This window comes from Coturnix japonica, chromosome 24 (assembly GCF_054131305.1).
Source record: "Coturnix japonica strain WE chromosome 24, WE-NBRP24, whole genome shotgun sequence".
Taxonomy (NCBI): Eukaryota; Metazoa; Chordata; class Aves; order Galliformes; family Phasianidae; genus Coturnix; species Coturnix japonica.
In genome coordinates, this window is record NC_140686.1 from 2,416,111 (window position 1) to 2,440,376 (window position 24,266).

General features: G+C 48.9%; 1 protein-coding gene and 1 pseudogene across 1 annotated transcript; both read left to right on the plus strand.

Annotated features, from left to right (window-relative positions):
• Positions 1 to 8: 8 nt before the first annotated feature.
• On the plus strand, positions 9 to 13,031 carry LOC146756987 (zinc finger CCCH domain-containing protein 11A-like). The gene is made up of 5 exons (XM_085523291.1): positions 9 to 42; positions 7,886 to 7,969; positions 8,145 to 8,408; positions 12,052 to 12,198; positions 13,000 to 13,031. The coding sequence occupies exons 1-5, from the start codon at positions 9 to 11 to the stop codon at positions 13,029 to 13,031; spliced, it is 561 nt and encodes a 186-aa protein (XP_085379417.1).
• A 1,114-nt stretch (positions 13,032 to 14,145) lies between these two features.
• Positions 14,146 to 19,362, plus strand: LOC146756988 (class I histocompatibility antigen, F10 alpha chain-like; annotated as a pseudogene).
• Positions 19,363 to 24,266: the final 4,904 nt, after the last annotated feature.

A 24,266-nucleotide genomic window follows, 5' to 3' on the forward strand; every position in this document is an offset into this window, starting at 1 on the left:
TCGGACCAATGTTTGAACCGTTGTTTCTTAATCCCACACCAGGTATACGTATATCAAAGAACCTTGCCTCCCTCCTACAAACTGGGCTGAGACAATGGCTCTTCTTATCTTACAGGCCAGGAAGGTGGAACCAGCAACTCGAGCACAGCTGCGGTGTGGGGCTGGGGGTTGGAAGGGGTCCCTGTGCTCCTTGTGCTCCTTGTGGTGCTGCACCAGGGCTGGGCTGGGACTCTGCAGGGAGCTGAGGGTTGGGATGTGAATGTGGCCCTATGGGACACCATCTCTTCTTCTTCACACAGGAAGTAACCAAACCGTCTGAGTGCTGTGCTTCAGCCTGCAAGGGGCCAACTGGCCACACGAGCATTTGGGGTCGGTGATGAACACAGCCCCATCCCCTCTACCTCTCACATCTCCCTCTGCTTCCTATGCTGTTATGCTTTTCCTGTGCTGCTTCTTGTGAAATAAAGTGTTGGGCTGTTCTGTGCTCAGCCTGCCTGCATTCTGCTCTGTGCCGTGCTTGGTTTTGGGGTGGATGAGGGGACCTCCCCTCATCCCTCCTCCCCCCACCCCACACTCTTTGCCCATTGCTCCATTTCACACTGCTGCTCTCCTCCTCCCCTTTGCACTCCCTGTGCTGTCTGCAACGCTTTATTCCATACAAATCCCTGAGCATCCCACTCTTCCCATCCTGCAGCGGGGAGCGGAGACAGCCACAGCTCCCCATGTCCCATCGCATCCCACTCCAGCTGCACTGTGGTCCTCAGTGCTGCAGCAGCCGGCTGTAGGGCTGTAGGATCCACAGCGGGTCCTCAGTTCGGTGGGTGTCCCCATCTCAGCCATTGTGTAATGCTCTGGCACCAGAACATGGTCTGCCTTCTCCAGCATCCGGGGTTGATGGCTGATGAGCAGCATTGACTGGTCCCCCCTGTTGGGCATTGGGTAGGTTTGTGGCGTGGCATTAAGCTGGTACATTCGGTGTTACACACTGTGTGTGAGTCCCGTCCGTTCCCGTGTGCGGAGGCACGGTACTTTCACACAGCAGCCTTGATTTGTCGCCGGATTGGGAGGCGACAGCCTTCATGTCAGAAATGTGGACAAATGCTTCTGTTGTCTGAATTGTCTCTTGGCCCTCAGCACAATGATGCGCTGCCTTTCCAACCCTTCACAGCACTGCTAGGTGCCAAGTGCTGTGCTTTAAGTCTGTTGTACAATGAGTGGCAGCAGAGACTTTCCAAGGGAAATGCTTTACGCTGTAGATAAACAACAACAACAAATACAGCTGGGTTAATGTGGTCGTCTTCCTGTGGCATATTAGTTGAAGCAAAAAAGAAAATCCCCATCCCTTCTGGCTGGTGCTCTTGGCCACCCCCAGGATGTGCTGAAAAGCTCTTCCAGATCCTTTCCTTTGAGCCTTTGCTGCAGAGGGTCCCCACAGATTCCATTCCAAGATCTCCCTAAGCCTCCCTGTTTCCTACAGCTGTAGGAACTGATCCTAAAACAGCTGGGCTCTGTTTCCAGCCTGTGGGACCCCAGGAGTTCCTCACACCATCTTCTGCAAAGACAGAGCTGCCCACAGTCCCCCACAGCCACTCTTTCCACTACATACATCAGGGTGCGGATGCAGCGCGCTGAGTCCCGGATGTCCCAAACTTTGATGTACGACGTGGTGAACACCAACCCCGTGTGGCTGCAGTATTTGATGGAAACAACATTATTTGGGTGGTTGCTGAGAGCAGAGCACCCATCAGCACCAGAGGTGCTCCTAAAGGGCAAAGAGAAGGTTGTCCTTGCACTGGGACAAACTCAGGAGCACATTCACCCCGAGGCTGAGCTCTGCACAGCAGTGACTTGGCTTCTGGGGCAGAGAGCTCTGCTCACACAGGACCCAGCACTGCAGAGATACAGCCAAGAGTGGGGAACGCCTGCACATATTTCCCTGGAAGATGCTTGCAAGAAAAACACACTGACAGTGCCCAGTGTTGCTCACCCCAGCATTACAGTCCTGCTGGAGAGCCAGGGATGGGACAGGACATGCTGACAAGAAATGACACAGAGTGTGTGATGAGGACCTCAATCTGCTTATTATGTGGATAATGCAGAGAGGTCTGGCTGACGGAGCTTCTCACTGTGTGAGTTGGTCAGCATTAGAGAAAGCCAGCATGGAGTTCTGTGAGCTTTTGCAGGGGACGAAGAGGCACAGAAGCTGCTACCCACCCTTGGTGCTCTTAGAAAGTTAACTGAATCGGCCAAGGAGGAGCGGGAGTTACAGCTAACCTGTTTCCTGCAGGGGTGAACCCCAGAGGTTTGAGACCAAATGAGGTTTGGCAGATGAATGTCACAGACTTCCCAGAGTTTGGGTGTTTCCGTCACTTGCATGTCACAACTGACACATGCAGTGGTTTTCTCTGGGCTGTGGCACAATCTGGACAGACCGCCATGCATTACATAAAATGCCATCGCTGTCATGGGTGCACCTCATGAGTTAAAGACTGACAATGATCCAGCATATAGAAATGCATGTTTTGGACGCTGGTGCACAGCTTGGGGCATTAAGCATTCCCGGCAGCAGCACCTGCCAGGCTATTATGGAGTGTGCACATCAGACCTTGAAGGGGCGTCTTTGTGCGCTTAAAGAGGGGGGAGGGCTGGAGGGGCCTGAGCTGTGCCCACACGCTCTCCTCCTGCGTAAGAGAATCGGATGGGAGACCATCAGCTGACCGAATGGACACCAATAGGTCAGGTCCTGATCAGACCCGACGGAGGGCCATGGCTCCCAGACCCTATGCCACTCCTTGTCAAGGGCAGGAAACACGTCTGTGTCGGGACCCCAAGTGGGCCCTGCTGGCTGCCGGCACGTTGGGTTAAGCCGGCACCAAATGACGAGCCATCCTGTGCACCGTGAGGATCCGAACATCTCAGCACCAGTTTTGGTCAACAACTCCTTGGTTAATGTCTCCAGTGCAGCCAGTGATTTGACGTCAGCACTGGGCAGCGGCTGCTGGTAACGGCACATGAGACAGCGTTGCTCCCAATGTGCCTGAAGGTCCGAACTGGGAATCCAGCCTTCATGCCGGACTGATAGTTCGTGAGAGGGGGAGACCTTGTTCCTGGATAGTCCCCCAGTGGTGGACATTCAGAACGATTCTGCACAGCCAATATGTTTTTGTCTTCTTATTTGGTTATGGAGTGTGACATTATAATGCACACTGGACAGAACTGGATTGCCACGAAGATTCTGTACAATAGTGTTACATTGAACTTGGAGAAGTTGTAACTCCATTGTGTACTGTGCTGTTATCTTGAACTTGAATGCACTGTTCTCTACAAGTTGACAAAATGTTGCCATACAGCATTTCACAATTTTTAGGCAGATTGCTGTTGTGTGCTTTCAGGTTTGTAGTCACTGCAGCTGCATCTCTTTGGTATGTTATTATGACAGTTTCATTGTTTTTCGCATATGTTTAATGATTGATTCATTTGCGGAATAGCCTTAAATGTGCAAATCACCTTTGGGGTAACAGGGAGTATGCAGGGGAACCTTTACAGGGGCTGCAGATAATAAAGAGGGGGGAGATGTTGGGTATTGGGCAGGTGGTGCCTGCATGCACCAGCAGTGGAGTCATGGAGGTCATGGGTATCTGATAGGGGTGGTCACCTGTACCACTATATAGGGTTTGTGGCGCGGCATTAAACTGGTACTTTCAGCGTTACACACTGTGTGTTCTGGTTAGCATTTGGGCTGCTGTGCTAACAGATGTGTCTGGGCTTATCTTGTTTTAAAATGGAAGGGCTCGTAAGGAGCAGAGGGATGTGAGGTATTTCTAGTCCGCTTCATGCTCCCGATTCCAGAACCCTTCCAATTGTGAGGAAACAGAAGTGCTGAGCTGTGTGCGTGTTCCAGGGTGCGGAGTCCAGTGACAGTTGGTGCCCGGCGTCTGTGCGGGGCAGCACCGAGGTTGTTAGAAGCATAGGAATCTGCCAGAGAGGAATCTGATGTGAAGGTACTAAAGGTAAAAGGCAGCATTTCTATCAGTATTGGAGGAGGGAAGGGAACTTTGTCCTTAAGTGCTGTTTTTGTTCCCTTTGTCATGCAGTCAATCCAGCAACTAACTTGAGAACCCGACTTCTCCTCTCTTTAGTTTAGATTTGGGGAAATTCCCTGGGAAAAAAAGAAAAAAAAAAAAAAAAAAATTCCTCGAAAATTCACTAGTGTCTGTGTGAGTAAAAGGTTCCAACTTTTATTGACTATCGGAAATTCTTAGCTCAGAAATGTGCAGCACATTAATGAAAGAGTTCTGAATCACTTGAATTTGATCTTCTGTCTGGCCTGGTTGCAGGTTTTACTGCATTTGGTACCTTAAAAAATACAACAACAAAACAAATCTAAAATATCAAAATATTTGATTTTTACATCAGAAGAGAAAAAAAAAAATGAACCAACCCAAACCCTTGTTGTGGCTGAGCAGATCGTGCTGCAGCTCCATGCAGTGCTGAGTTACAGTATACAGGCACATGTGTGTGGATTTGTGTATTGATACGCACTGGCATGCTTTTGCTGTACAGGTAATAAAGACGGAGGATGGTTTTTGTGGATTCTTCAAAGGTGAAGAATCCTTGAAGACCAGAAATTCCAACTTACAGAATTTGACATAGGCAAAGTGAGGAGGAAAATTCTTCCTAACCTGTTATAATTAATTAATTCACGGATTCAGTGTTGGTTCGGCCTACAGGAGAAGTGAACTGCAAAGCTTTGAAGATCACTGTATTTGCTGAGGTTGTCCAGGTGGTTGAGCTTGAAGACCTGCAGCGGTCAGACAAATGTGTTGGGGTTACTCACTGCTGTCACTCGTGGTGTTGAAGGAGGGGCTCCATTGGAGGGCTTGCAGCCGTGCAGCCCAGGGACTCCGTGCTGAGTCAGGGTGATGTTACTAGAGTTTGACCAGTGTTGAGGAGGGCAATGTTTTGAAACAACTGCTCCTGAGAGACTGATTGAATGAAGAGAACAAAGCTGGGAAGACGGGTGGGCATTCCTCATTCTTTTCTGCTTTTTGGTGTTTTGCTTAGGGTTCCTTTTCAAAAGAAGATTTCACTGATCAAGACAGTAGAAGACTTTCAGTCCAAGGAAGCACGAGCCAGCTCTTTGAGCAGCACAGGAAGAGCTGCACAGAGATCCCCGAGACCAGAACTGCTTCTGTGCGCTCGTCCAGCATGTCGATTAAAGGAAATGATTGCTATTTCTACTTCTATTCCACTTGTAAAAAGGTCTGCTTGGGTTTTTTCCTTCATTTTTTCTTTCTTTCAGTTCTGAAGTTAAGAGGAATGGGTAGAATAAGTAGAAGTATTACTGGTCTTCAGCAAACTTCATAACTAATTGCATTGTACAATAGAGCAACTCGCTAAAAATGAGCTCAAAGCATGGCCAGTTCTCAGGCTGTACTATTTCATTTTCCTCTCTTGGTTTCCATTGGGTTACAGGGAGACAACTGTCCCTTCAGGCACTGTGAAGCCGCTTTGGGCAATGAAACCATCTGCACGCTGTGGAAGGAGGGCCGCTGCTTCAGGAATGTCTGCAGGTTCAGGCACATGGAGATCACTGTGAGTGTTGGCTCCTCAGAGTTTATCACCAAACCCACTTCTCATTTCTTTAGGTGGGCTGAATGTGCTTTTGCAGATTAGGTTCATTTGCTCTGAAATGATGATGGTTCCTACGGTTAAGAATAGGGGAGGAAGCAGAGGGAAGAGAGCTCAATGGCATTGGTATATCATAGCAGAATATTCTTGTAGTTGATACCAACAGTGTTCTATCAACAGATACTAAAGAACCACATCAATCAGACAAGCATTCTGCAAGGTGTGTTAGTTTAACCCCTTCTAAACTGGTGTCCTCACCCACAGAATGCTAGGAAAGCTCAGTGAGCCTGGTGCTCCCAGCCTGCGCACGCTTCAGAGTGGTGTTTGAGTGCTGCTTTGTGGCAGTCTGCTCACTGGCACCATCTGGAGCTCAGTCTCCCTTTGCAGATCTTAGGTCCACGTTACCATCAGCTCTTCTTCCTTTCTGTCTTCAGAAAAAACGCAGCATGATTTCCTGCTACTGGGAGAACCAGCCAGCAGGCTGCCAGAAATCCAACTGTGCCTTCCATCACACCAAGGGACGTTATCTCAATGGGGTTTTCTTTCCACCAAGCCAAAGTGAGTTTGTCTTTTTTAGGTACGAAAGATTAACTCTATTACTCACAGGTGGGTATAGTGTCATAAAGAACGCCAGGTAACGTTCACTTGTGAGCTGATAGATAGGTTCAGAGCTGAACTTTGTGTGCTTCTGATACCTCAGTTTTATCTTGCATGCTCAGCTTCTCTCTGCTCCTGTGGCCTTTGCCTTGCAGGTTGTTCTCCTGCATTTAAGCTTTTACTGGGTGTCAGGGAGATGAATGTTGTGTAGGGGGGGATTTCTTTGTTCACAGAGAAGCCATTTGGATGGGCAAGTGGAGACTCAGCATTTATCTGTGTGGGTTTTCAGCCTTGCCTGCCATCTTTGTGCAGTGGATAATCTGATTGAATTCCTACCGCATAACTGAAAAGACTGATTTTTTCTTTGCTTGTACAGACCAGCTTTCTAAGGAGGGAGAAGAAACAAAAACACCTGTCCAGCAACCAGCTGAAGAAAACCATCTTGGATTGCAGATAATTTCCACTACAAAATCTGATGCTGATAGAAAACAAGGTATTCCAGGATTAATCAGAAGCACTTGCCAATTAACTCCAAAGCAATTCATTGTACAAACACAACAGAACATAGGGTTGCTGAATGGAATCAGCTATTTCCATGATCTTGTTCCTACCTTGTAACTTCATGTGCCTTTCAGATTAGGAAGGTAAACTCCTTTGTTTACATCATTAGAGCAAGACGAGGCCACAGCATGGAGTTTAAGTGCCTGTATGTGCATCTTTTCAACCAGTGGTGAAAGCCACATTTGCTGATAGAGGAATCTAATGTCATATGGATGGGATAAAGTAAGGGATAAAGCCTACTTTTAATATCCAGAAGGATGAAAGGAGGGCAGCAGACAGACATCAGGTCCATGGTGCTCTTAGCTGTGGGGAGAGCTGACAGGGTTTGTTCTGCATGCTTCTGAGCAGGAGGCAGTTTGCAGAGCTGTGGTCCTCAGCGTGTGCCTCTGTCCCTCGGTCTCATTTACTGCTCTGTGTTCCCAGATGACAGTTTGAATGCTGGAATAAAAACACTTGGATCAGAAGGACCTTCAGGAGCTCCTGCTCATCGGCTCAAATCTCAGATTGTTCGTGTGCCTAAGAAGGAGAATGTGCGGACACTGGTCAGCACTGTGATGCTGCCTGCAAAGCAGGGTAATGATGAGTACCTTTGCTTCCATTTGGTGGCTCCTAAGTGGAATGGAGAAATTACAATTGGGACTTACCCTGAGTGCATTACAGTTGCAATATTATTTTGTGTCAGGGCTGTCAAAGTGGTGTCTTTTGGTTGTATTTGTTTTGGGTGGGAAATGGGCTCACAAGACAGTAATTCTGTTGGTTTCTGTCAAATAAGCACTTTGTTTTTCTTTGTTTTAGGGGAGGTGCCTGTGAGTCAACCGAATACTGCTGATAAACCTGGAAAACGGAAATCCTCTGTAGGTAAGGGCTGCTTGTGAGCTGCTGTTTGGCTGCCTCCACGTAAATGGGAGGGCACTGCTGAAGCAGGAGGGAGGAAAGTGTGTCGTGGGTCTGTGATGACTCCAAGTGGCACACAAGTGTAGCAGCTGAAAGGTGAATTTGAGAACATACACTTGGAGAAACCAAAGTTTGTGGTTGACTTGTAAAAATCTTTCTCCAAAGGAATTATCTTAGGAATGTTGTTGTTTTCTCTCTGTAGCTGATGTCAGTGGACTTCCATTGAAGCGCAGCCTCATAGAAAGGCTGGGGAAGAAGATCGAGGTTGACAGAGCACCAAGGAGAGGTAAATGGTCATCGGTGTTTGCTGCACAGATTCTCTAGGCTTTCTGCTTATTCTTTCTCAGGAGCGTTGTTGTTGGGAACACGTATATTCTGTAATATTATGACAAATCTGGAAACTTGAGCTCTCGTTGTAATTTCTTGTAATCCTTATGCTTCTCCTTTCTTGATGATGACAGAGAAGGGTGCCAAGCCAGCAGGGGAGATCTGGAAGAAGAGACGACTGGAAGAAGAGAAGCAAAAAGGAGAAGAGGTTCTTACTGAGAAGAGATCTAAGGATAAGCGCAAGAAGAAGAGAATTTTCCCTCCACCTGAGCCTGGTAACGTGAAACTGGAAGAGCCACCGCGTAAAATCAAGCGATTGGAAGAAATGCATATTAAAAGCTTAGAAGAAATCAAGCAGGAGAAAGCCCTGCGGATGCAGCAGATCGCAAAGCCAGCAGGTAACGAGGTGTTTCACTGTCTGCTCTGCTGAAGTGCTTCCCCTGTCAAGCAAATGGAGTTTGCTTAGAATTGCCTGGGCTGTTTCTTACCAAATGCAAAGGCAGGAAGTGCCAGGATGTCCATCCATGTGTTTTTCCATTGAATCCGTGGTGTCTGCCTGCTTCATTCTGGAGAATTCATTCGCTGTGAGGTTTTGTAATTCAGTTTCTCCTGTACTTTCTTTCTGCCATGTTTTTGGTGTGGCATGTTCTGTGTGTTGACACCAAGGTTATCTTCATCTTTGGCGTGTTGCTTGTTTTAATATGTAAATGTGTTTGTAAAGCATGGATTGAGTTTTTAACATGGGGGCCAACCTCTGTCAGAAAGGTCAGGGGGGTGAGTTATTCATTGGGCAGGTGAGAGAGGCTTTGTGAAGAGACAGCATGTGAAGGAGGGAAGAGCTTGGATACTGTATGGACTGCGAGATGTCGCCTCTCTCGTGTTCTTTGTTATTGAATGTGAGGAAATAAGCACATGGAGGAAACGCTGGCACTCAGGTTTCTTTCTATGCTTGCTGTTGACCAAGTGATTTTCTTTTTCCTTGTTTTAAAGCACCTAGAAGAGAAGAGGAAAAGACTGTGGAATGGAGCAGGGCTGCTCCCAAAGCTGTCTCTGCACCCGCAGAGGTGAGTCCCTTCTGAAGATGGACACAGTGACACAATTTCTTCACATGTTCTCATGTCTCACTGCTCACCATGTGCCACCATCATGAGTGCATTCCTACCTTCCTGCCTTTGGTGAAGAGCTGCAGCCATGTTTCACAATCCTGATACTTTCAATGGCTTTCCCAGACAGCTTTGCACTCCTCAAACTCAGAATTGATCTGATTGTATCTGGCAGTGAGGCAGTAACCCTGCTGGCACCAGGTACAACTTGTGAGGTTAACGTGGGAGCACTGGATACAAAAAGGTCACGATGGCTTCGTGTTCAATGAAATCAGACTGTGGGTGGATGTTGTGTAGGGGAACAGGAATGACTTTCTGTTGCTCAAATAGAATGTGGTATGTAACAGCTCTAGCACTGTGCTGATTTAAACGAGCACTGAAGAAGCCTCCAGCTAAAAAAGCAGCTTTGGTAAGGAGGGGAAGAAGTGTCAGTGCTGTCCTCGTCAGGCTGATACTGAAATACAACTGCTGCAGAAAGTGTGGAGAACTGAAATGTTCTGCAGGTTTCCTTTCAAAGTAGTCACTGTGTGCAGGATGCTGGATGAATGGCAGTGTGTGCACAATGCTCTGCAGCCCTGTGATTCCTCTGTAGTGTGAAGGAATTTGTCCATTACTGCTGCATTGTTAAAAAGACCTGAGGTGCTCTGCAGCCTTCACGTGGTTGTTAACATCCTTCAGGAGCCCCTTAGCCCCCGTGTTGGGTTCAGGATCAGCAGTGCTGAAGGAGAAGCGCTGCAGAGGAAGGATCTCCTGAGCAATCATTGACTTTGTCTTCCTTCTTCCCAGACTGCTGCTCCAGCCCTGCCGGAGGTCAGCCTGCTCACCAAGGCTGTAGAAGATGACACTGAAAAGTTCATCTCGGAAATCTCAGGAGGGGAAATGGAAGCAGAAATTGACTTGGACCTGGAGAAGGATGAGGATGATTTCCTTCGTGAACTTTCTGAGATGACTGACTGTTGAACTGCGTAGTAGTTATTATAGTATGTTAAAAAAAAAAACAAAAAACACAAACAAACAAAAAACCAAAAAAACAACAAAACAACAACAACAAAAAAAAATCCTTTAATTTAATAAAAACCTTTTCTTTTTGGTTGGATACCCCAGGGTGATACTTTACTAAAGGAGGCTTCACAATAATGAGTCTTAAAGCACAGCTTAACTGGTAAAAGATTGGCAGACTGCATTCCATTGTCCTGAGTTTTCCTGCTGGTCAGAGTTGAGGCCCTGTGCATCCATTCCCTGATCCTGGTTGGCTCCTTTCAGCAGCAAGAGGACAAAGCAGTTCTGTGACAGCCCAGAAGGACGTCCATCTGTGTGCTGCAGTGCCTGGCAATTGATCTCCTGATTCAGTGACGCTCTGAAGGCTTCAACCTCAAGCTCCTTCCTTCCTCCTCCCTTGGCCATGCTCAGCGTTGGGTGCAGCTGGAAGCTTCTTCGGTGCTCCCATTTCTCGGGCAGTCCCCATGTCTAGCCTGGAGTTCTGCCAGCTCTTGAGTATTTTTGGTGTATGCTTTTGTTTATGACTTGAATCCTTTAAGGCAACTTAATGACAATGTGGGGGTGGGAGGGAGCAGAATTATTCTTTTGTTTTGGACCAAATGTGCCACCAAGGCGGGGGGTGCTCCCTGCCTTCCAGTTATCAGCAGTGATGCAGCAGCAGTGTGAGAAGCGGGAGCTGCACGCCACTGCTGTGTTATTCCCTCCTTTCCCTTTTGCTGGATTTCCAGTGCTGTTTGCTGGCAGAGCTTGATGCTGTGCTGATGATTTCTGGAAGCCAACACGTGTGCGCTTCGCTTGTATCAGTTCAGAGTGCAGCCATCCCAGCCCTGCTGTGGGCACAGTGCAGCCCTGGCCCTGCTGGAGGACGCCGTGGTGACTCTGTGCTTCAGCAGGGTATTGAGTGGTTTTCTGCTGACTCTGGGTGGGACTGTGCCCATGTCGTGTCTGCCACTGTTACTGTAAATATTTTATCTTTTCCTTTTGTATTTGCCTTCTATTTAAGATATTGTATGAACGTAGTCAGGCTCCTCTGTTTGTGCCGGCGGCTCTCAGCTGTGTTTTTAAATAAACCTGGCACAGGACAGCAGTGCTGTACGTCTGCCTGCAGCTCTTGGAGGGAGCAGGAGGGGAGCCAGGAGTGCTGCTCCAACAACATCCTGGTGCTGCTGCCACCAGGGTTACTGCTGTGCTGCTGTTATGAGCTCCATGGAAGAGATGAGCTCCAGCACGGCCTCCTCACACTTATTTGGCTCTGAAGCCTTCAGTTGCTATTGGCCGTGGCACATTCCATGCAGTGTGAATCTCTCTAACAGACATAACTGTATCAGTGGAATTGTGGGGGCTGGGAGGGAGGACACAGTGCTGCTGAGAGCAGGGCCAGGCAGCCCAGCATGCTCAGCACCACAGCCAGGTGAAGCTGGCAGTTCAGTTACAGGTGTGTGTGCAGCTGGTCACCACTCAGCCTCCCCCATTGCAGCTCCCCGTGTCCCACAGTTCCCCCATCCCCGTTCTCCCGCTGTCCCATTGTCACCCTGCCACACCATTGCTGTGTGCACTAAACCTTTATTGCCCCCCGAAGAGGTCCTCATTGTACACCACCTGCGCCCGCTTGTCGCGGTGTGAGCCCTTGGCACTGTTCTTTACGGCTGTTGGGGCACAGGATGGGGGCAGGGACTCAGCACTGCTGGCACCCCCACACCGTCCCTGTGCCCCCCCAGTGCCCCCCAGCTCACCCAGGGATCCCCAGAGCCTGGTCATCTGATTCCATCTTCTTGTAGGTGACAAAGGCACAGCTGTGTGGGGGTGAGGTCAGCACAGCTTCCACCCCATTCAGCACCACCCCACAACAGATGCACCCATACATCACTGACTCACCCACAGCTTTGCCCACGCCCCCTGCCCCTCTGCCCATCCTGCTCTCGCCTCCCCCGCTCCTCAGGCTCCGGCTCCTGCTCCCAGTCCAAGCGGCTGTCGCGCTCTCCCCTCTCAGGGGGGGTCCCCACGTCCCCCACCAGCTTCAGGGTCCCGCAGGTGCTTGCTGGTGCAGACGAAGCTGGTTTGAAAAAATTGCGGGGGCGGAGGGGGGGTGAGCAAAATAAACACAGAGTGAGGGCACAAATATGGGGGAGAGAACAAAATAAAGGGATAGGAACCACAAATAATGAGGTGGGGGCAATAAAGAACTGGGGGGGGGGGGGGGGATGGCACTCACCTCTCATCGGGGTACCATCCCGTTCTCTGCCATCCACGATGTTGTGGGAAGCTGTGGAGGAACTGCTCGAATGTATTCTCTCTAAGACAGGGGAGCAGGTATCTCCTAAATGCATATCCGAGCTGGTAAAATGGGCTCATATGAATAGACACCTTCAGGAGGTGGCACTGATGTTCACTGTAGCCGAATGTCGAGAAATAGTCGACCATATGTAGGACTTTGTTATCTCCAAAAATAAGGAATACAAAATATATACACTGAAGAATATGCAAGCCGAGCGGCAGATTGCTGCTGCTGTGGTACAAGCTCTATCCGGACCTAGTGCTCAGTCAAGGTCAGAGCTTGACTCCCTGTTACCAGGAGGTTCGTACTCTGTTTGCTCATCAGCCTCACAAGTCAGGGCTGCCGCAGAAGCCCCGAATAATCCCCCGTCCTCGACCTCTTCAACGTCTCTGGCAGATCCGGTTTTGGCTGGTGAGGAAGGTGCGGTGGGGGGGGGCTGAGGGGTGTGCAGAGCAGCAAGAAGCTCCTGAGAGTGAAAGCGACTCGGATAATGGTGGGAATGAGAAAGCGTTGGAGGAACATAATAAAACATTAACTGAGGAGCTGCAGGACTTAGAACTGCGTACGAAGGAGGCATCAGTCTCTTCGAGCATTTCACCGATGTCTTTACAGCCCCTGTCTATGCGATTCCCCCCCACACGTAGCAATCCTCCACCTTTGCGTTGGTCTGGAGTCATTAGAGACATGATATTGGAGGGACCGTGTCAAGCTGTGTTTCAGCTCGCTTGCCCGCTGATAGACGATCAGCAGGGAGCTGCTCGGTGGGAAGTGCATCATTGGAAATTGTTACAGCAGGCTGGTAAGACTGTGACTGACTATGGGAAACGATCTGAAGCTTCTAAGCAAATCATTCAATGGATTTTCACTGAGGATACTCATATGACACTAGACACTTCTAATCTTGTGCGGTTGTTACTAACACCACCAGAATACGTTGTTGGTCTCATCTCAAGGCAGAAAATAGCATCCAGCCTTTATAGTAACTGTGTTTGTGTGTTTCTTTCCTAGTGGAATTGCTTTGTAACTTGCGGTGTTATAAATAATATTAGTAATGGTTTGACATAGTGTGTGATTTTCAGTGTTACCAATGCAGTCTCAAGAATTAGAATTTTAGGCATTATCCATAGATCAAATGTGTGTTAAAGAAAGGATTTGATGTAATCAGTGCTGTAATCTATGGGAATAGCTCTTTTAGTATGTTAGTACTGCTCACTCATGATGTTATTAGCCTATTAATTAGCTTTTCTTAATTTGCAAAGACAAAACCTGGAAAGGAATCCCAGGCAAAGGGATGACCCTGTATCGTAGAATGGATACGTCTCTTACACCCAACTAATTGGGATTTTAAAAATATGACCATGCATCACTTGAGACAAAAGTGCATACTAATAGAACTAAATTTGATAGTTTATTCTGTTTTCCAGGCAGCTGTTCCACTTGGGCTCTGTATCACGCACTGGCCATGCGGATATGGTGTACAACTGGAAGAAATCCTTCGGACCCTGAATGCAGGAGAGAATCTGTGATGGGTGAGAGAGGAAAGGTGCACTTTGAAGCAGGGAAGGCCCTGCTGGCACCGCCTGTCGCAACCACCACCAACACGGTTTGCTGTTTCTCAAGGGTCAATAAGTAATAATGCCCCTAGTGATACTCCAGCACATTTGTCCTCTAAAACTGGTTCTATCTGACATGCAACTTCATAAAGTTCAATTATCAATTATTAGCTCAAAGGCATGGTTATGAGCATCCTAAAAGCATTTGTTGCACAATAGTTAGTGGCCATTAAAAATCAATATATCAGAGTATATGAAAGTTGAAGACTTTTCCTAACTAGTTACATGTGAACACAATGGGACCCTCATGGATTTATTTCCAGGTTGCAGAAACTTAGGTTGCAGAGCAAACGCGTTTGTTCTTTTTAGTAGGTTTAACAGTAATGTTGTTATGCTGTGTTTGACTTGTCTCTTTTTTCACATCTAGAGTATTGTCAATCGAGGCCTTGATTGAGTTATAATGGTTATGTTATTAATATAAGTAGTGTTGTTATTCTATAGGCAGTAGCTTGCTAATTAATAAAAAAGGGGGGGTCGCCGCGCTCCGACCCCGCAGAGCTCCACTCCATGCGGTACTTGGAAATAGGGATGACGGATTCCGGCCCCGAGCAGCCCTGGTTCTTTGAAGTGGGGTACGTGGATGGCGAAATCTTCGTGCACTACAACAGCTCTGGTCAGAGCTACGTGCCCTGCACCGAGTGGATGAAGGCACCTGGAGCTGTGGATCCCGAGTACTGGGACAGGAACACCCAGAGAGCACTGAGCAATGAGCAGAATAGCCGCGTGAGCCTGGTCAATGCGGCACGGCGCCACAAGCAGAGCGGCGGTGAGCACAGCTGGCACCGCGGCTCCATGCTGTGGGATGGGGCTCCATGGTGCATTGCCGCCCGCACCCCCCAGGGCTGGTCCTGCCCGGCGGCACCGTCCCGGGGCTGCCCGTCACAGCCCCACCGAGCTCGACCCTGGGGGACCCCAACCCCATCCCCAGTACAGTGGGTCCCCTGGAGCTGGAGGGGCCCATCAACCCCTGCCTGGCTGTGTTTCAGGGTCTCACACATGGCAGCGGATGTTGGGCTGTGACATCCTCGAGGACGGCACCACCCGGGGCTATCATCAGTATGGCTATGATGGGAGAGACTTCATTGCCTTCGACAAAGACACGATGATGTTTACTGCAGCGGTTCCAGAGGCAGTTCCTACCAAGAGAGCGTGGGAGGAACCTGGTTATGCTGAGAGACGGAAACATTACCTGGAGCAAACCTGTGTGCAGTGGCTGCAAAGACATGTAGAGAACGGGAAGGCAGAGCTGGGGAGGACAGGTGAGGAGGGGCCTGCGGTGTGAGACTGCAGGTGGGGCGGGGGCTCAGCGTGGGGAGCTCAGCCCGGCCCTCACTGCCGCCCACCTTCAGAGCAACCCGAAGTGTGAGTGTGGGGGAAGAAGGCCGACGGGATCCTGACCTTGTCCTGCCACGCTCACGGCTTCTACCCACAGCCTATCGCCGTCAGTTGGATGAAGGACAGCATGGTGCTGGGCCAGGACACCCACTCGGGGGGCATCGTGCCCAACAGCTACAGCACCTACCACACCTTGGTCACCATCGACACGGTGCCTGGGGACGGGGACAAGTACCAGTGCTGCGTGGAGCACGCCAGCCTGCCCCAACCCAGCCTCTACTCATAGGGTGAGTGAGGGGATGTGGGGCTGGGGGGCTCTGGGCTGCCCCTTCCCCTGCTGACAGCTCTGCCTTCCCCCAGAGCGGTCACAGTCCAGCCTGGTGCCCAACGTGGTGGGGGTGGTTGTCGCCATTGTGGCCATTGCCATCATGGCTGGCCATGGATTCATCATCTACAGACGCCATGCAGGTAAAAGTGGAGGGGTGTAGGAGGACAGTGGGGGCTGTGGGGGGATTTGAGGCTCCCTCAGGAGCCCTCAGCCTGGCTGTGATGTGAACCTGTGCTGATGCATCTCTCTGTCTGCAGGGAAGAAGGAGAAAGGCTACAACACGGCACCCAGTGAGTGATGAGGGCAGCGCTGTCCCCCACCTCTGCCCAGTGCCAGGGCAGCATTGAGGTCCCCGATTTCTCCCAGGGTTCCCCTTCCTGGTGCTCAAAGCTGCTCCATGCCCCACAGCATGAACAGGGCTGGGGCTCATGGCTGTGAGAGTCCTTCCTTGTTTTCTGGCTCCAAGCTTGCTTCCTGAGGTGTTTCTTGTGAGAAGACTCTCAATGATTTATTGAAGTGGCAAGTAATGGGTGCTACCGTGTGACAATCAATATCACTTTTTGGGTATTTGAATATTTGAAAGCACCTTCCTTCAGAGCTGTTTGCCTCCAGAAGAGTGCTCAGGAATGTTTATGAGTGGAAGATCTGGCCCGGGACTAAATAGCTCCAGCTTGGTGTGGGAAAACTGGGTAATGAAGCCATCGTGCCCTGTGAAAAACAGGATGTGGATGGGTATCCCTGCTCCCTCTTATCTGCTGGCAAGGCTCAGAAGATGGGAACAAAGGAATTTCTGCTAAGATCCCAGAGCCAGAAGCTTCCATTCCAAGGAGTGCTGACTCAACTACTTTGGATTCGAGCTGTCACTCCAAAGAGAGCTGACTTGACCACTTTGGACATATAAATAAGTTGGTGCTACCATTGGAAATTGTCATCGTGGTCACCATTAACAGAACAACGCCTGACGACCCACCACGACTGAAGACCAATGACTGAACTACAAACCTCGATGGATCCATGGTGGTGAATATCTCCCTCTTGCTTCCTACAGAGACTCCTTGCTTCTATTTCATATTTTTACTGCATTCCCTTCCCCATCACCCTACACCATAATAGCGTCTGTCCTCCCCTTCCCCATCTCCCTGATAAAGTCTTGTAATAAACTGGTCGGACAAATGTTTGAACCGTTGTTTCTTAATCCCGCACCAGGTATACGTATATCAAAGAACCTTGCCTCCCTCCTACAAACTGGGCTGAGACAATGGCTCTTCTTACCTTACAGGCCAGGAAGGTGGAACCAGCAACTCGAGCACAGCTGCGGTGTGGGGCTGGGGGTTGGAAGGGTTCCCTGTGCTCCTTGTGCTCCTTGTGGTGCTGCACCAGGGCTGGGCTGGGACTCTGCAGGGAGCTGAGGGTTGGGATGTGAACGTGGCCCTATGGGACACCATCTCTTCTTCTTCACACAGGAAGTAACCAAACCGTCTGAGTGCTGTGCTTCAGCCTGCAAGGGGCCAACTGGCCACACAAGCATTTGGGGTCGGTGATGAACACAGCCCCATCCCCTCTACCTCTCACATCTCCCTCTGCTTCCTATGCTGTTATGCTTTTCCTGTGCTGCTTCTTGTGAAATAAAGTGTTGGGCTGTTCTGTGCTCAGCCTGCCTGCATTCTGCTCTGTGCCGTGCTCAGGGTTGGGGTGGATGAGGGGACCTCTCCTCATCCCTCCTCCCCCCACCCCACACTCTTTGCCCATTGCTCCATTTCACACTGCTGCTCTCCTCCTCCCCTTTGCACTCCCTGTGCTGTCTGCAACGCTTTGGCATGAAGACGTGACTGGAAAGTTCATCCAGTATTGGGCTGAGCTGTGCTTCCCCCCCATAACCCACAGTGCTGCCACAGCCACATTCTGAGGGCAGACACCCAGCTTCCATAACCAACCATGCACTGAGGCTGAGCTGCCCACACCCCACATCCCAACCTGCTCCTCTACAAAACATCTCCACTTTATTCCATACAAATCCCAGAGCATCCCACTCTTCCCATCCTGCAGCGGGGAGCGGAGACAGCCACAGCTCCCCATGTCCCATCGCATCCCACTCCAGCTGCCCTGTGGTCCTCAGTGCTGCAGCAGCCGGCTGTAGGGTCCACCGCGGGTCCTCAGTTCGGTGGGTGTCCCCATCTCAGCCATGGTGTCATGCTCCAGCACCACAACATGGTCTGCCTTCTCCAGCATCCGGGGTTGATGGCTGATGAGCAGCATTGACTGGTCCCCCCTGTTGGGCATTGGGTAGGTTTGTGGCGTGGCATTAAGCTGGTACATTCGGTGTTACACACTGTGTGTGAGTCCCGTCCGTTCCCGTGTGCGGAGGCACGGTACTTTCACACAGCAGCCTTGATTTGTCGCCAGATTGGGAGGCGACAGCCTTCATGTCAGAAATGTGGACAAATGCTTCTGTTGTCTGAACCGTCTCTTGGCCCTCAGCACAATGATGCGCTGCCTTTCCAACCCTTCACAGCACTGCTAGGTGCCAAGTGCTGTGCTTTAAGTCTGTTGTACGATGAGTGGCAGCAGAGACTTTCCAAGGGAAATGCTTTACGCTGTAGATAAACAACAACAACAAATACAGCTGGGTTAATGTGGTCGTCTTCCTGTGGCATATTAGTTGAAGCAAAAAAGAGAATCCCCATCCCTTCTGGCTGGTGCTCTTGGCCACCCCCAGGATGTGCTGAAAAGCTCTTCCAGATCCTTTCCTTTGAGCCTTTGCTGCAGAGGGTCCCCACAGATTCCATTCCAAGATCTCCCTAAGCCTCCCTGTTTCCTACAGCTGTAGGAACTGATCCTAAAACAGCTGGGCTCTGTTTCCAGCCTGTGGGACCCCAGGAGTTCCTCACACCATCTTCTGCAAAGACAGAGCTGCCCACAGTCCCCCACAGCCACTCTTTCCACTACATACATCAGGGTGCGGATGCAGCGCGCTGAGTCCCGGATGTCCCAAACTTTGCTGTACGACGTGGTGAACACCAACCCCGTGTGGCTGCAGTATTTGATGGAAACAACATTATTTGGGTGGTTGCTGAGAGCAGAGCACCCATCAGCACCAGAGGTGCTCCTAAAGGGCAAAGAGAAGGTTGTCCTTGCACTGGGACAAACTCAGGAGCACATTCACCCCGAGGCTGAGCTCTGCACAGCAGTGACTTGGCTTCTGGGGCAGAGAACTCTGCTCACACAGGACCCAGCACTGCAGAGATACAGCCAAGAGTGGGGAACGCCTGCACGTATTTCCCTGGAAGATGCTTGCAAGAAAAACACACTGACAGTGCCCAGTGTTGCTCACCCCAGCATTACAGTCCTGCTGGAGAGCCAGGGATGCGACAGGACATGCTGACAAGAAATGACACAGAGTGTGTGATGAGGACCTCAATCTGCTTATTATGTGGATAATGCGGAGAGGTCTGGCTGACGGAGCTTCTCACTGTGTGAGTTGGTCAGCATTAGAGAAAGCCAACATGGAGTTCTGTGAGCTTTTGCAGGGGACGAAGAGGCACAGAAGCTGCTACCCACCCTTGGCACCCTTGGTGCTCTTAGAAAGTTAACTGAATCGGCCAAGGAGGAGCGGGAGTTACGGCTACCCTGTTTCCTGCAGGGGTGAACCCCAGAGGTTTGAGACCAAATGAGGTTTGGCAGATGAATGTCACAGATTAGGCAGATTGCTGTTGTGTGCTTTCAGGTTTGTAGTCACTGCAGCTGCATCTCTTCGGTATGTTATTATGACAGTTTCATTGTTTTTCGCATATGTTTAATGATTGATTCATTTGCGGAATAGCCTTAAATGTGCAAATCACCTTTGGGGTAACAGGGAGTATGCAGGGGAACCTTTACAGGGGCTGCAGATAATAAAGAGGGGGGAGATGTTGGGTATTGGGCAGGTGGTGCCTGCATGCACCAGCAGTGGAGTCATGGAGGTCATGGGTATCTGATAGGGGTGGTCACCTGTACCACTATATAGGGTTTGTGGCGCGGCATTAAACTGGTACTTTCAGCGTTACACACTGTGTGTTCTGGTTAGCATTTGGGCTGCTGTGCTAACAGATGTGTCTGGGCTTATCTTGTTTTAAAATGGAAGGGCTTGTAAGGAGCAGAGGGATGTGAGGTATTTCTAGTCCGCTTCATGCTCCCAATTCCAGAACCCTTCCAATTGTGAGGAAACAGAAGTGCTGAGCTGTGTGCGTGTTCCACGGTGCAGAGTCCAGTGACAGTTGGTGCCCGGTGTCTGTGCTGAGCAGCATTGAGGTCTTTAGGAACGTAGGAGTCTGCCAATCCGTTGTGAAGGTACTAAAGGTAAAAAGGCAGCATTTCTATCAGTATTGGAGGAGGGAAGGGAACTTTGTCCTTAAGTGCTGTTTTTGTTCCCTTTGTCATGCAGTCAATCCAGCAACTAACTTGAGAACCCGAAAAAAAAAAATTTCCTCGAAAATTCACTAGTGTCTGTGTGAGTAAAAGGTTCCAACTTTTATTGACTATCGGAAATGCTTAGCTCAGAAATGTGCAGCACTTTAATGAAAGAGTTCTGAATCACTTGAATTTGATCTTCTGTCTGGCCTGGTTGCAGGTTTTACTGCATTTGGTACCTTAAAAAAAAAAAGCAACAAAACAAATCTAAAATATCAAAATATTTGATTTTTACATCAGAAAAGAAAAAAAAAAATGAACCAACCCAAACCCTTGTTGTGGCTGAGCAGATCGTGCTGCAGCTCCATGCAGTGCTGAGTTACAGTATACAGGCACATGTGTGTGGATTTGTGTATTGATACGCACTGGCATGCTTTTGCTGTACAGGTAATAAAGACGGAGGATGGTTTTTGTGGATTCTTCAAAGGTGAAGAATCCTTGAAGACCAGAAATTCCAACTTACAGAATTTGACATAGGCAAAGTGAGGAGGAAAATTCTTCCTAACCTGTTATAATTAATTAATTCACGGATTCAGTGTTGGTTCGGCCTACAGGAGAAGTGAACTGCAAAGCTTTGAAGATCACTGTATTTGCTGAGGTTGTCCAGGTGGTTGAGCTTGAAGACCTGCAGCGGTCAGACAAATGTGTTGGGGTTACTCACTGCTGTCACTCGTGATGTTGAAGGAGGGGCTCCATTGGAGGGCTTGCAGCCGTGCAGCCCAGGGACTCCGTGCTGAGTCAGGGTGATGTTACTAGAGTTTGACCAGTGTTGAGGAGGGCAATGTTTTGAAACAACTGCTCCTGAGAGACTGATTGAATGAAGAGAACAAAGCTGGGAAGACGGGTGGGCATTCCTCATCCTTTTCTGCTTTTTGGTGTTTTGCTTAGGGTTCCTTTTCAAAAGATTTCACTGATCAAGACTGTAGAAGACTTTCAGTCCAAGGAAGCACGAGCCAGCTCTTTGAGAAGCACAGGAAGAGCTGCACAGAGATCCCCGAGACCAGAACTGCTTCTGTGCGCTGGTCCAGCATGTCGATTAAAGGAAATGATTGCTATTTCTACTTCTATTCCACTTGTAAAAAGGTCTGCTTGGGTTTTTTCCTTCATTTTTTCTTTCTTTCAGTTCTGAAGTTAAGAGGAATGGGTAGAATAAGTAGAAGTATTACTGGTCTTCAGCAAACTTCATAACTAATTGCATTGTACAATAGAGCAACTCGCTAAAAATGAGCTCAAAGCATGGCCAGTTCTCAGGCTGTACTATTTCATTTTCCTCTCTTGGTTTCCATTGGGTTACAGGGAGACAACTGTCCCTTCAGGCACTGTGAAGCCGCTTTGGGCAATGAAACCATCTGCACGCTGTGGAAGGAGGGCCGCTGCTTCAGGAATGTCTGCAGGTTCAGGCACATGGAGATCAGTGTGAGTGTTGGCTCCTCAGAGTTTATCACCAAACCCACTTCTCATTTCTTTAGGTGGGCTGAATGTGCTTTTGCAGATTAGGTTCATTTGCTTTGAAATGATGATGGTTCCTACGGTTAAGAATAGGGGAGGAAGCAGAGGGAAGAGAGCTCAATGGCATTGGTATATCATAGCAGAATATTCTTGTAGTTGATACCAACAGTGGTCTATCAACAGATACTAAAGAACCACATCATTCAGACAAGCATTCTGCAAGGTGTGTTAGTTTAACCCCTTCTAAACTGGTGTCCTCACCCACAGAATGCTAGGAAAGCTCAGTGAGCCTGGTGCTCCCAGCCTGCGCACTCTTCAGAGTGGTGTTTGAGTGCTGCTTTGTGGCAGTCTGCTCACTGGCACCATCTGGAGCTCAGTCTCCCTTTGCAGATCTTAGGTCCACGTTACCATCAGCTCTTCTTCCTTTCTGTCTTCAGAAAAAACGCAGCATGATTTCCTGCTACTGGGAGAACCAGCCAGGAGGCTGCCAGAAATCCAACTGTGCCTTCCATCACACCAAGGGACGTTACCTCAATGGGGTTTTCTTTCCACCAAGCCAAAGTGAGTTTGTCTTTTTTAGGTACGAAAGATTAACTCTATTACTCACAGGTGGGTATAGTGTCATAAAGAACGCCAGGTAACGTTCACTTGTGAGCTGATAGATAGGTTCAGAGCTGAACTTTGTGCGCTTCTGATACCTCAGTTTTATCTTGCATGCTCAGCTTCTCTCTGCTCCTGTGGCCTTTGCCTTGCAGGTTGTTCTCCTGCATTTAAGCTTTTACTGGGTGTCAGGGAGATGAATGTTGTGTAGGGGGGGATTTCCTTGTTCACAGAGAAGCCATTTGGATGGGCAAGTGGAGACTCAGCATTTATCTGTGTGGGTTTTCAGCCTTGCCTGCCATCTTTGTGCAGTGGATAATCTGATTGAATTCCTACCGCATAACTGAAGAGACTGATTTTCTCTTTGCTTGTACAGACCAGCTTTCTAAGGAGGGAGAAGAAACAAAAACACCTGTCCAGCAACCAGCTGAAGAAAACCATCTTGGATTGCAGATAATTTCCACTACAAAATCTGATGCTGATACAAAACAAGGTATTCCAGGATTAATCAGAAGCACTTGCCAATTAACTCCAAAGCAATTCATTGTACAAACACAACAGAACATAGGGTTGCTGAATGGAATCAGCTATTTCCATGATCTTGTTCCTACCTTGTAACTTCATGTGCCTTTCAGATTAGGAAGGTAAACTCCTTTGTTTACATCATTAGAGCAAGACGAGGCCACAGCATGGAGTTTAAGTGCCTGTATGTGCATCTTTTCAACCAGTGGTGAAAGCCACATTTGCTGATAGAGGAATCTAATGTCATATGGATGGGATAAAGTAAGGGATAAAGCCTACTTTTAATATCCAGAAGGATGAAAGGAGGGCAGCAGACAGACATCAGGTCCATGGTGCTCTTAGCTGTGGGGAGAGCTGACAGGGTTTGTTCTGCATGCTTCTGAGCAGGAGGCAGTTTGCAGAGCTGTGGTCCTCAGCGTGTGCCTCTGTCCCTCAGTCTCATTTACTGCTCTGTGTTCCCAGATGACAGTTTGAATGCTGGAATAAAAACACTTGGATCAGAAGGACCTTCAGGAGCTCCTGCTCATCGGCTCAAATCTCAGATTGTTCGTGTGCCTAAGAAGGAGAATGTGCGGACACTGGTCAGCACTGTGATGCTGCCTGCAAAGCAGGGTAATGATGAGTACCTTTGCTTCCATTTGGTGGCTCCTAAGTGGAATGGAGAAATTACAATTGGGACTTACCCTGAGTGCATTACAGTTGCAATATTATTTTGTGTCAGGGCTGTCAAAGTGGTGTCTTTTGGTTGTATTTGTTTTGGGTGGGAAATGGGCTCACAAGACAGTAATTCTGTTGGTTTCTGTCAAATAAGCACTTTGTTTTTCTTTGTTTTAGGGGAGGTGCCTGTGAGTCAACCGAATACTGCTGATAAACCTGGAAAACGGAAATCCTCTGTAGGTAAGGGCTGCTTGTGAGCTGCTGTTTGGCTGCCTCCACGTAAATGGGAGGGCACTGCTGAAGCAGGAGGGAGGAAAGTGTGTCGTGGGTCTGTGATGACTCCAAGTGGCACACAAGTGTAGCAGCTGAAAGGTGAATTTGAGAACATACACTTGGAGAAACCAAAGTTTGTGGTTGACTTGTAAAAATCTTTCTCCAAAGGAATTATCTTAGGAATGTTGTTGTTTTCTCTCTGTAGCTGATGTCAGTGGCCTTCCGCTGAAGCGCAGCCTCGTAGAAAGGCTGGGGAAGAAGATCGAGGTTGACAGAGCACCAAGGAGAGGTAAATGGTCATCGGTGTTTGCTGCACAGATTCTCTAGGCTTTCTGCTTATTCTTTCTCAGGAGCGTTGTTGTTGGGAACACGTATATTCTGTAATATTATGACAAATCTGGAAACTTGAGCTCTCGTTGGAATTTCTTGTAATCCTTACGCTTCTCCTTTCTTGATGATGACAGAGAAGGGTGCCAAGCCAGCAGGGGAGATCTGGAAGAAGAGACGACTGGAAGAAGAGAAGCAAAAAGTAGAAGAGGTTCTTACTGAGAAGAGATCTAAGGATAAGCGCAAGAAGAAGAGAATTTTCCCTCCACCTGAGCCTGGTAACGAGAAACTGGAAGAGCCACCGCGTAAAATCAAGCGATTGGAAGAAA

Excerpts from the sequence above, each read along its gene's own strand:
- LOC146756987 (XM_085523291.1), top strand. The coding sequence starts at position 9 with ATGTTTGAACCGTTGTTTCTTAATCCCACACCAG. Across the intron at positions 8,409-12,051 it reads GCAGATCGCAAAGCCAGCAG|GCTCCGGCTCCTGCTCCCAG; the intron begins GTAACGAGGTGT and ends CCCGCTCCTCAG. Across the intron at positions 12,199-12,999 it reads ATTGCGGGGGCGGAGGGGGG|CCCCTGTCTATGCGATTCCC; the intron begins GTGAGCAAAATA and ends ATGTCTTTACAG.